The following is a 12,814-nucleotide window of genomic DNA, read 5'->3' as shown; positions in this document are numbered from 1 at the left end:
TTAGACCCTGCATGTTTCTTTAGTTCTTTGTCTTCTTCAATGGTGTGCTTCCAGTGTGAATATCCGGTTTTAATGAAGACTGAGTCAGCTGATGTACTAAATCTGTGACACACAACACAAAATGCAGTGTTTGCCTTGACAGGGTGTTCCAGCCATTCCTGTCCACTGCCCCAAACACTCCCAAAAGACTGTTGTTGACCCTTGTACAGGTGACCTGTGCCAGCTTCTCCTTCTTACAGTAGATCCTCTAGTGTCCTTTCTTGGCATGAGACTGGATTGCATACAGCCTGGCTAGGAGTGGAGTGCTGGGGGTGTTGGCATATTCTGTGCTTGTGCTAGCAGGGTTTTGCCAAATCTAGCTAGTTCAGTAGGTAACGTGGTTTGATTTGAAAAAAAAAAAAGCTCTGATATCCAGATCACCAAATGTTTTTCATTATAAATCCTTAATCTGGATATTATACCACACAACTCCAAAGCAGCCTTTGACTCTGTTAAAGAGATTGGCTCTTGAGAGCAGGTCACTCAGAAGAAGCTCAGAAGAAGGGCCCCAGTAGTTCCAAACTGAGATGAAACCAGATGTACATGAGACAAAGGCAACACAGACTCATGCAAAGATGAAAGAAAAAATACCATTCATAGTGTGCCACCGATTCTAACATCAGCACACTTCCATCTCTCATATGGTAACAAAGAGCAGTCATGTCCAACAATGAAAACCTCTAAATGGCGGAGGCCTTAGTAAGAAATTTTCAACAAAAATGGCAGCCTGAAAATGTGACAAAATAATCATAAAATTAACCAAAAGCACAAAAACAGAATGCGTGTGCAGAAATTAAAGTAACATGTATTGAAATCCCTAAAACTTGGACGTGCATTTTTAACACACGACATGACAGTTAGAAACCCAGTGCTATTAAGCCAATTACACTCTCCTCCTGTCCACGCCTTTGTTTGTTGTAGTACATGTCATTTTTGAAAGGTTTTTATTGTTTGCTATTGACCTTAATTTCTAATTTTTCCAGGAGTTACTGCCATGAAGACTATTGTTTTGTTGGCACTTACACTTGTAAGGATTGAAAGGATAGACTTGAGATAGCTTGCTCTCTTACTCCCCCAAGCCCCCCCATTTTGCCTCTCCACATGAGGCTAGATCACATTTCACGAAGTCCCAGCCATCTGACATACAGTAGAAGTGACTTCAGCCTAACATTTATACTATTTTTAACTATTCTGCTACTCAAGTAAATGGCCCACATACCTCCGTCTGCTCAGATGTGTGTCCTCACCCTCTGGATGCTTGAGTCTGAATCCTCCGCTTCACCAGTCTTTAGTTATCCCACACTGGACTCCCACGGTGGTACAGCACCCCTCATGAGCACACAAAGGGCACATAAATGAACAAATGGTTAATAAATGAACATGACGAGATATTTCATGTCCAGAAATGAGGAGGATGGCTACAGTCTGGCCTGTGGAAGAACGCCAAGTGTAGCACAGATTATCTAAACGTCTCATTCGGTCCTGAGTGCTGGGCTGCTCGTTCTTCTCCTCTAATGCACACACCGAACACATCTGATGACACGACCTTTGCATTGAGAAATTTACTGTTGGTTAAAAAGTAGGATATCGAAGCAAAGAAAAAACGGAGTAAAGGAAAATTGTTAAGACATATTTATTTGTTAGTCAGAAATTCAGAGTGAATTTTACACCCAACATTGATGTCAATACTTCTGCTGACACAAGTTCATCGTCATCACAGTAAGCGTGGCAAAAGGATAACCCAGAAAATGCACGGCTTGTTAATTAACAGCGTACAGATTAGCATTTTTTTAAATGTCAGCCAAGTCCTATTTTTCATAAACTGCCATGTTCTGTTAAGCAGGATATAATTTCATATATCTATACAGTTTAGAAATACATAAATGCCATACAGGAGTAAATCAGACACATTTTAAAATATAATTAATATACTGATTTTTTTTGACATGTTTAAAATCAATTACAATTAAAAACAATTCATGGAGGTCCATTCAACTAAATGTTGCATCACACTAACAACATCTGTAATATCATCAAAATAATGAGATTTAAAAAAGGATAACATTTTACATATCAAAGCTCAGTAGATAAAAATGGTATACAACATTTGGAATTCTCTGCATCACATATTATCTCAGTTATGGTCAACATAAAAATTCTGTAAGTTAGAAATTACTTGATTCAGTAAATGTGTATGCTCTGAACTTTTGTTACCGAGTGATGCTTCGACAATCTGGGCACTCGGCTCCGCTTTACTCCAACTCTGTGACACTGGCCTGTTCATAATTGCATGTGATTGGTGGCTACTTTTGTACAGATTTCCAACCAATCAGAAAGAACAGCCTTTTTCTTTTCAGATTCAGGCTGGTCTTTGGGGCTGGAGGTACTGCCTGGTCAGAAGAGCTGAAACAAAGGGCAGTGCCCTACGTAGGGAGGTGTGAATGGTCCGAAAGTGAGATACGTCATATAGTGGTGACACCCTGAAGACCCGTAAGAACACTCCTGACCTGTCAGATCATTACAGCCAGCACAGGTACCTCACATGAAATTCAAATAATCACTATACTATGACAGTTCACCACTGTGCTACTCTTTGCACAGCTGGAGGTAAACCATATTTAATGTACTGGATATCACTTAAGTATGAATTTATATACTTTACAATGTGATTTGTGATGGCAAGTTTAGACACCTTCAGAGCATCCTTCCATAAATATGTCGTATTCCTTAATTCAAAGGGAGAGATGCGTGAGAAATGGAAAACTGAAAGTGTATTATTTGACTGGCCTTCATTTACATCTCATGCCACCTGAGTACAGTGAATCTGAAAACGCCCTGGGACAGAGGAGCATCCAGGGGGGCATTCAGGTAATGTGTGGTATGTCATACAAACATTCCAAAAGAGCATGGCACATACTTGAAAAAAACAACATGTTCACTTTCTAAAACTGACAGCAGTGGCCCCAGACAGTCGAGAACGTCACTCCAGTGTGCTGACTTTCTGGTGGAGTTGAGGGGTGAGTTTGAAATGAAATTGCAGGATGCCACTTAGTAATTTCATTGATGACCCCTGAACGCAGTAATCCCTTACCTCTGCCACAGTGCACTGGAAAGTGACGCTTTAGAGCTGCAGAACTCACAAGTGGTGCTGGTCATTAGTGAAGCATGATTTGTGAAACAGACATCTAAGTGTGTCTTTTTTTCCATAGCACATTTGATTGTGTGTCTACAATAATCACAGCAAAGGCAAAACATATGAACAGCGTGACCAGCACACTCCTGGAGTGCCTAATAAAAACAGCCTGACTACAGATACAACTTTGTGACCAGTAGGTTAGGTTAGTTTCAGTTTTAACCAGCTTTGAGAGTTACACAGGCATATTTCGTGATGCTCTGATAGACACCTAATTTCAAAAATTGTGTTGTCTGGGGAAACAAGACATTTGCTAAATTTGGTTTATGCTGATTAGCTCAGTATGGTTCTTGGTTTATTCTCTCCCACAAATATGGGTCCTTTACAACAGGACGATTTGTGAAATACACACATGCTAACCACGCTCGATATATAAAAAAAGAGACTGGCAGAGATTTGGGGCATAGCTGCTAAATAAAAAGGGATTAACAATTGTGTGCAAAATAGTTGAATAATTGTGAATGAAGTCATTGGGGTTTTTCAAATCACAAATGATTTTACTTGGATTGCTTCTATAAAAAAAGTCCCAGTTTCCTATTGTGCACAACAGTAGGGTGGTCCAAGCAAAAAACTAAGTGATTCAAGTTCTCTACAAGGCTAGTTTATTCTTTATCATATTTATAACAAACAGGCAACATTTTGAGGTTGCTCCTCTGGGAAGTGTTTAGGACATCTGAACAGCAGACAACTGCTCCACACTTGTAAGTATACAACATTAGCTAGCACTGCCTTTAATGAAGTTGGAAAATTCTTGCAATGGTTAGTAACCAATCGAAGAATAAACTGTTTTTTTTCTCTCTCTTTCTCGGTATGAAATGTACTTCTCTTTTAGCATATGTGATGACAGTTCACAAATTGGTTGAAGATTGGATCATCATTCTTGAGAAATGACAGGGACCTTTCTTTGCCTTTTTCCATAAGGACATCAGAGAAGGACGTTGGCCTTTCTGTTACCAGATCCTCCAACTTTAGCTCTTAAGATTAATTTTTTCAGCTTAAGACGTTGAGGAATATCTGGTAATGCTGGCCTCAGCAGGCTTTGTCCCATCTTTCTTTTTGTTTCTGTTGGGACTCTTGTCATCAAAAAGGGCTAAAATAGAAATTCCAACCTACTACTAGAATGTTCTTTAAACTCCTACTTAATATTAGAATGTTAAAGAAAATTCCACTTATTACTATAATGTTCTGCGAACTCCAATTTAGGATTAGAATGTTCTCTGTTTCATTGTTTTGTGGTGTTTACGAATCACTTAGCCGGTTAAGAGCAACAATACAAATAAAATATTCAGAATGGAGCAACCTCTAAATGTTTTCCAATCTGACCAAAATGTCAACAGTCAGCAAGTTATGGCTAAGAGACAAAAATTAGATTCATGGAAAAATGATTCTACATGTGTGTTTGTTTGTTTGCGGACCAACCTAGCATGACCGTGCAATTTGTTTTCCTTTTTATCATTGTAAAAAAAATGACAAAGGAGCTATAAAGAAAAAAATATAAGACAAAAAATAAAATTACAGGATGTTACTGTTTCAATGCAGAACAGGAAAAGAATAAATCAGACCTAACAATTTAACACATTTTTGCCCATTTAATGACATTAAACCAATCTGCAGACTGTATGAAATTACAATAAATATATTATGGGGGAAAAAAACACGCTCATGGTCTCCTTGCTATTGCCGCACACCTCACACAGCAAGCTAAAGCTGACGTGTGGCCTCGGAAGTGACTGCAAGCTTAAGTAGTGGTTTAGATGACAGCCTTAACGTACCTTAGACAAACTTACTTCAACAACATAAGATACCAAAAAATTAACCATTAAATTAAAAAAAAATAAATGCTGTGATAAAACATATTATGAAGACCAGCTTTTGCAGACTTACTTAAATGGTAGACAAATAATTCATGTTAAAAAAGTACCTCTATGAATTTAAAACACCAACAAGATTCTGATAGAGCAGAACTTAAGTCAGATGCTATCACTGCCTCCAGTCAGAGGTATCACAGCAAGAAACTGAACTGAAAACCAAAAAATAAATAAATCTTAGTAGTGCTACTGAAAATTTCATTAGAAAATGATGTTTACAGCAAGCAATTTAAATAGGCTAGCAAAACTGCAAGCATTCAGGTCACTGTATTTGCTGGCTCATGTTAAATTAAATTCCTGACTGTACAGTAGACTGCAGTACTACAGATGCTACAGGTTTGGTGATAGAGTATTACACTTAAATGAACTAACAATGGACCATGTTGGATATTACTATGTTACTCCATTCCTGCAACAAATTCAGTTATATGCACCAACAGTGATTACTCAGTCACTTTATTAGAATCAAAATGGTGCATTGATTCAGTGATCCATTTTTCATTTAAATAAATTAAATATAACAGCCAGAAAACATATATATGTCAAATATTTAAACAGACCTTGAGGACCTGTCATTTACAGTCTTCCACAGAAAAAGGAACTTCAGATGGAAATGTAAAAGAAGTTGGCCCTCTCAATGCAAAATTAGCTTTCTGAATTTCCAAGAGCTTCTGATCTATACTTTTGACTTTCCATGTCAAAGAAACTATTATTACTAGCATAAAATAAAAATATATTTACAATATCCAACATGCTTCAAGCACATACCAAAATATTGAAGTTCACAGTAAATAAGAACACCTGAATAAAGAGGACATGAGTTTACATTACTGACTCACATTGCTTGCATCATGTATTACGCAAGTGACGAGTTTTTGACTTGACTTCTGTTATATGTGTAGTTCTATTTTAGATAAGTGTACAAGTACATGTATGATGTATTATATATATGTGTGTGTGTGTATGCGTGTGCGTATACAGTATGTATAAATAAAACTTTGACAATTGGGCCAAAGGACAGCAAAGGGCCACAAGGATATTCCTGGCTGAAGGTGGACCAGTTGAATTTACCGACGAGCAGTATTTCAATAAATCTTAGATACAGAGCCAAAATTCAGAAAAACAATATATTTTAAGGGCCTCTTGCAGTAAACCACATATGATCTCTTACAACAGTGCACCTTACAGTATATATATATATATTTTTTTTTTTTTCTTCAATTTTTAGAACCGTTGGTCATGGACTGTCTAAGCCACAGACCAAGCAGCACATGCAATAATGTCTGGGATGATAATGAGAGCTAAAGTTAGTAGAAGAACGGCCCAAATCCATGTAGACTGATGGATTAAAATGGGAAGGAAAGGGGGGAGCAAAACTGTAAATTAATAGACTACATCCTTCTACTAAATATGTCATACAAAGAATGTTGACATTTACTGAACCAAATGTGCTCCTTTTTATGTGCTACTGCATTTGAAGTCATTATAGTGATGAAAACACACTTAAATTAGTGGTTTACTTACATTCAATAACTCATGGGACACACTCCAAGCATCCCAGAAGGCAAATTCTATTCAGTGTCACAAGTGTAAGCATATGGACTGGACAAAGGCTAAGAAAATGCAGGCATTACTATGTAGTCTGCAATCTTTACTACCAAGATAAAGATTTGTTCCAGCATTTTGAAAAAATTAAACTAAGACAGGCAGGAGAAGGCCATCCTGTAGTAGATACTGTGATCTTTCAGTATTTATCTTACACATTTTAACAGATTTTTCAACCTATATCACCATAGGTTCATTAGACCATTTTCTTCCTATTCATGATTCAGTGTTTTTATTTAATTATATGGAATGCCCTTATTGTTTCCTTTATTTTCTTTGTATCATATGCAACAGCAAACAGAATGTGGTACAGATATACAGTATATATATATAAGCATATACAGTATGTTTTGTTCTCCACAAAGCTTTGCTTTTTTGCCAAGGAACTTCATTTTAAATTGAACATTCACAAACTATTTCTGTTGCCACATGAGCACTATTTCCTGATTATTAAAATTCCAACTGTGTGTCCAGTATTTTTTTTAATAAGTCAACAAGACTGTGTTAACGCATTAATGTAAGATAAATAAGACAAGGTCACTTCAAACATTCTAGAAGAGTCCACAATCCTCAACCTGGATGGATCAAGATAACTTCTGACTTAACAGCACATTAATGATACAACAACCAATGTTCATTTATTACACATTTTAAGTATTTTGTGTTTGCTCAAACTGACCATTTTTCTTTTTGTTTCTTCAGTAAGCGTGAGCATTACCACCATGTGTAGGAACTCGGCGTTAAACAAAAGGCTGTTGGCTGTCTTTAACAGAAGTAAGGCCCTGGGGTTTGTGTCATGTATGATCTTTTAAATAAAGTAGTCTGTGTTATTTATGTGTACAAGGATTATTGAATAAGCACAAAATATTCTCTGTGGGTGACTGTTTTAATGATGGCTTCAATGAGAGACAGTCAGCATATATTTATATTCTGAATTTTATGGCTTCAAATCTAACAGGCAGGAATGTAGTCACATTATATATATTACTGCCAAGCCTTATGAATTTAACGTAACCTGGGGCTTTCAATTAATGCTTTACAACCAGCTATACCATGTCATTCCACTGATGCAAATAACATAATTAATACAACGTAACATTAATCAAGCAATAACTGGTTTAAAAAGCATATGCTAAAGCTCATGTCACACAATCATTACTAAGGTCTATCCCATCTACATCGAGTATGCAGCCTGTGTATACATGAAAGAATGAGAGTTTATAGCATTTCAGCCATTTGCAACATTACTAGTGCAACCTATAAAAAGACTATTTTATGTTTACAGCTTCCATTCAGTCTTTTCTATGTTTTACAGTATGCTGTGTTAGTTATTTTCTATATAATAAGTGTCAAAAGAAAGAATTAAACGGGGTGCCCACGGTGTAATGCAGCAGAAATATTTAAGGCTGGATACTCTAACCTCCTTTAGTTGCCTTTTACAACATGCAAGAAGGATGTTAACCTTATCCAATCCCTGGGTCGCAGAGAAGAAAAAACGACTGGGCGAAAAACTTCAGTAAGAAAGAGGTGCTTGAGGGCGCTGGAGGAAGGGCTTAAAAAGGCCTTGGACCGTCTTGAAAGAGCAAGACATGACAATTAAAGATGCCCAAAATCACAGTAAAAGTGGAGACAGGAAATCTGTGAAACAATAACGTGAATAAAATGGCACATCTAACGATACCGAAAACAGGAAGACGATCCAAGAAATGCATGAATTGTAACTGGAAAAGCAGGAATTGGGATATGGCTGAATGTAAAAACAAATGTAGTTAATTTTGCAGAATAAAGTTATAATGAACATTCTTCAAAACGGTGATAAAAATCAATAACCATGCACCCAACATTTTTGTGTAACAGGACAGATTCATACACAGAAAAGAATAGAGAGAAGGAGAGTTTAATATTTAGACCAAAAGCGAGACCCACTCCCATGCTGGTGTTCACCCTCCCGAGTGCACTGACTTTCTCTTCAGCTGGGCATTCAGGCTTAGTAAAGGGTAACTGACTAGACCTGGTGCCAGGTTATATGAGCTGCTAAAAACATTGTTTAAAGGTAGATTTAAAAACTTGGGGCAGACCACTGGAGGCATGCAGAGACATCATCAACGGGTAAAGCAAAGTCTGATAAACAAGAAACACTCGGCAAAGCTCACAGAAACAGACTCAGTCGCTGAATGACATCCAGTTCTGAGCAAATGGCTTACATAACTCAGCAATTTGGGCACAATGGGCCTTGAGTTACTGCAGAGGCATTTACAAAAAGTGAGAGCATGTTTAACGGTGCATAAAAAAGGCAATCATTTAGTCATAATACTGTATTTAGGATAACGGCTTAATAAGTTACTCAAGAGCAAAGCAACAAAAGCAAAAAGCTCAAGAAACAGAAAATGGAGAGTCTGTGCATCACTGTGCATTTCATGATGATAAGCTGGACAAATATGAGGGCTACGGATGACCAACAGCATTCCAAAGTAGAGAAAATAACCTTGAAACAAATCTTGTGCGATTAAAACAGTTTTAGTCTAACAGTGCATTGTATTTCAAGACCATGATAAAGGTGCTTCATTGTTTTCTTCATTTCAGTTGGCTTTAACATGAGTGGTGAATAAACATTCTTACAAAAGATCTCTGTATTGGCTATTCACCAAATACTACGCTGGCCTGCTCTTTGATGCCACTGGCCACTTGTAAGCTTCACTGTATCTTGGCGTATGCCTTGAAGTGGACAGTGGTGTTTGCCATTCTGTGTATAAAGTTTTTCATGCCAAATACTGTGTGTCTAAACAAAAATATAATTGCCTAGAAAACGCTTAAATATTTCAAAGCTAAAAATTTCCCTCTGATGGTTAATTTTAATATTTTGTGCTCAAGTTACTAAAATTTTAAAAAAAGCTAACTTTGCTATACTGCTCTATTTTCCATACTCTAATAGAAACTCTTTAAAAAACTTTTCTGTTCATTTGTTTATGTTACATAAATTATAGTCAATTAGCTCAGCAAATAACCCAGATTAAATTAAACATACGCTGAAATTTAAAATAAAGGATTTCAATACTATATCTTTACTGGGCAGCAGTATAGGATCTTTGTGAGGGTTTGAAACTCTTAACGCAAAATTGTGTATCTCCCTGTCTAATAGTGGCAGCCTTCTATGTCTTAATCCGACCACTCGTTGTCATCAAATTCAGAATCGTCATCTGAATCACTGTACTCCACAGCTATGCGTCTGGACAGAATTGTGGCCACATCATTGCCCACTGGCTCTCTTTTAGCCTCCTGCTCTCGCTGCTCCTGGACTTTTTTCAGCTGGATACCTGTCGCAAAAGAGAGAGTAAGAAAGCCATTAATATGTAATTTAGGCCTTTGTGTACAATATCAAACATGTTAAATTTATAGTACTGCACATTAAGTTCTTAAGATCAATTTCTCCTTGTGTGTTGCTGTACCAGAGGAGCTATTCATCTGTTTATTATTTGTGGAGTGCTAACTCTTGTTTGTTCTTTGTTTTGTAGCTCTGATTCCATTTTACTGAACGGCCAAGTATGGTGGCACATTGCATAGCAACTTCCGTCTCCAGATATGTGGAATCCTGTGTTCATGAGCAAGAAGTCTTTTCCTTAACCAATCCAAAGATGATTGAAACTGTCTAGATACAGTGGAACCTCAGTTCACGAACGTCTCGGAACATGTACAAATCGGTTTACGACCAAAAAGTTCGCCATAGTTTTCCATCTGTTCACGACCAGACACTCGGTATACGAACAAGCCAGTTTCCCTTTCAATTTGTGAGCGCCAATGATTTCCGCACGAGTTCAGTCTCTCCCTGTGCAGTGAGGGCGAGAGAGCGAGAGAGACACACACACAGACACACACGTGCAAGCGAGAGACACAAAAACGTGTGCGTGAGCGAGACAGAGAGAGACAAACGCACACAAATATGCGCGCAAGGCCGAGAAGGCAGTTAAAAAATGCACTGGGCTTGTTTTTAAAGAGACAGATCCAAGCATTGTTTTAACCTTGTTGTAGTTACTGAAGTCTTTTTTCTATTGGTTTTTAACCACCACTTCACTTATGTTTACAGCGATCAGTTTGTAGCGTGCATTGTTGCAATGTTATTTTTCTTGGTGGTTTATTAAATTAAGGATTTTTCAAATGTTCATTTTTTTCCCTGTGCTTAAAACTGATTAAAAAAAGTGTTTTTAGTGAGTGGTTCGTAGCGCTATTGCGCAAATTCTTGCAGTGTTAGTTTTCTCTGTTGTTCAAGGTTTTCTCAGTGTTATTCAATGTTTTTACATTTAGTTTACTATTACGCTGTGCATTCTATGGTGTAATTAACTATATTTGTGCTTAAAGATCTTTAAAAAAAATATATTTACATACAGTTCGTACGGTCCGGAACGGATTCATTGTATTTACATACAATCCTATGGGGGAAATTACTTCGATTCACGACCAAATTAGTTTACGACCAGAGTTTTGCAACCGAGGTTCCACTGTACTGAAGTATGGGGTTAAGAAAATGGTAAACACATTTCAATATACAATTATATGTTTGTTTTATCAAATACTGTATGTAATATAAAAAAAACCAAAACGGAATACTGCATTCACTTATTTTTCAATTTCACTTATGGAATCATAGCGTCATGGAGTGACACAAAAACAGCCCGGGACAGGATGGCATGTCAAACCCTGGGACACTTCATCACCCACACTCTTTTTACACTGGCAAAAGCAAGTATGTTCACATTGAAAGAAGTGCAAACACAGGTTCTTGGAGCTGTGACACGACACAAATTGAAAAGATTCATACAAAATTATAAAGAGATTATCACTGCATTTTCAGATTTGTCCAGTATTGCCACTGCTCACTTTTTTTTTTAATTTTTCTTACAATATAAATTTAGCACACATATACACTGGAGGAGTATGAATAATAATAATGCACACATGTAAATGTTTTTGTAAATAATTATTACAGAAGCAAACTCTAAATAATACTAAATCCCTCCTCTTATGTGTGGCCATGTTATTTATGTGTATGTTATGTGCCTTTGTTGACACCACTTCCAGAAGGAACGTTATTTGACTTGATAAAAAACACATTACAAAGACACACTTGAAGCTATTTTAGCAGTCATGGATAACCCCAGCAGAAATCTCTGTAAGCATGAGCGGCACATGAAGTGATTTAGTGTCATTTCAACAACAAATCGTAACAAAAGGCAATGATGAAGACACCATCCATGTCACAAGAGATAAGGTAAAGATATTCATTTTCTAAAAAACAATTCTGCCCCTTTGAAAGATTTACTTTTATTAAAATATTATACCTTACAGTTTTTCAGCCTCACATTTATCATCAAATTGCCATACTTCTTGCATCTTATTATTGGATTTAAATCTGAGCTTACAAAAAATTGTTTGAGATTTGTATATATTTTTGCTAAACTAATAGTAAAGGTAAGAAAGTATTGAGAAACTACACAACAACCTACAGTAATCTCCAAATGCACTGATACGGCAGACTTTAACTGGATAAGGCCAGTGCACCCTCACCAAGGAGAGACCGAGAAAATGTAGAGCAAAACTGTGACATCAACTCAGGCTTTGCAAACAAACAGGTTTACAACATTACCAAAGCCCACGTAATCAGGAATCACAGAGGGCTAGAGCCTATCCCAGGAAGCATAGGGCGCAAGGCAGGAACAACCCCTAGAGAGGGTGCCAGTCTAGCACAGGGTGAACTCTTATCACACATACACACACTAGGGCTAGTCCACCAAACCTGCATGTCTTTGGACTTTTGCAGAAAACTGGAGCACTCAGAGGAAACTAACGCAGACATGGGGAGAACACACATATGCCACTCAAACATGAACCTGGTCTCCTTACTGCCTGCAAGGTAGTAGCACTACCACTGCACTGCTGTGCTGCCCACATGCAGGTTTATATTCTAAGCTATAGTGTAAGTATCCTAAAGTTGATTATGTGGCAGATCTACAGAGCAGCTAGAGCAAAACACAAAGGAATGAATTCTATTTTTGAAGAAATACTGCATTCAGTTCTGAAGCTTCACTATTTTGCATAAACGAACAATTCACCGCTC

The 12,814-nt window shown here is 37.3% G+C and overlaps 1 protein-coding gene across 1 annotated transcript in view; it reads right to left on the bottom strand.

Moving 5' to 3' along the window:
• Nucleotides 1-1,656: 1,656 nt before the first annotated feature.
• The window catches only part of wasf3b (WASP family member 3b), a 151,083-nt gene continuing 139,925 nt past the window's right edge, over nt 1,657-12,814 (bottom strand). Inside the window, exon 9 of the mRNA XM_039745485.1 lies at nt 1,657-10,019. Coding sequence (XP_039601419.1) covers nt 9,862-10,019 — 158 coding nt within the window. The 3' untranslated portion in view covers nt 1,657-9,861. The remainder of the gene's footprint in view (nt 10,020-12,814) is intronic.

This window comes from Polypterus senegalus, chromosome 2, assembly GCF_016835505.1.
Source record: "Polypterus senegalus isolate Bchr_013 chromosome 2, ASM1683550v1, whole genome shotgun sequence".
NCBI lineage: Eukaryota > Metazoa > Chordata > Cladistia > Polypteriformes > Polypteridae > Polypterus > Polypterus senegalus.
Note: the sequence above shows the minus strand (reverse complement) of the source record. Positions and strands in the feature narration are given on the sequence as shown.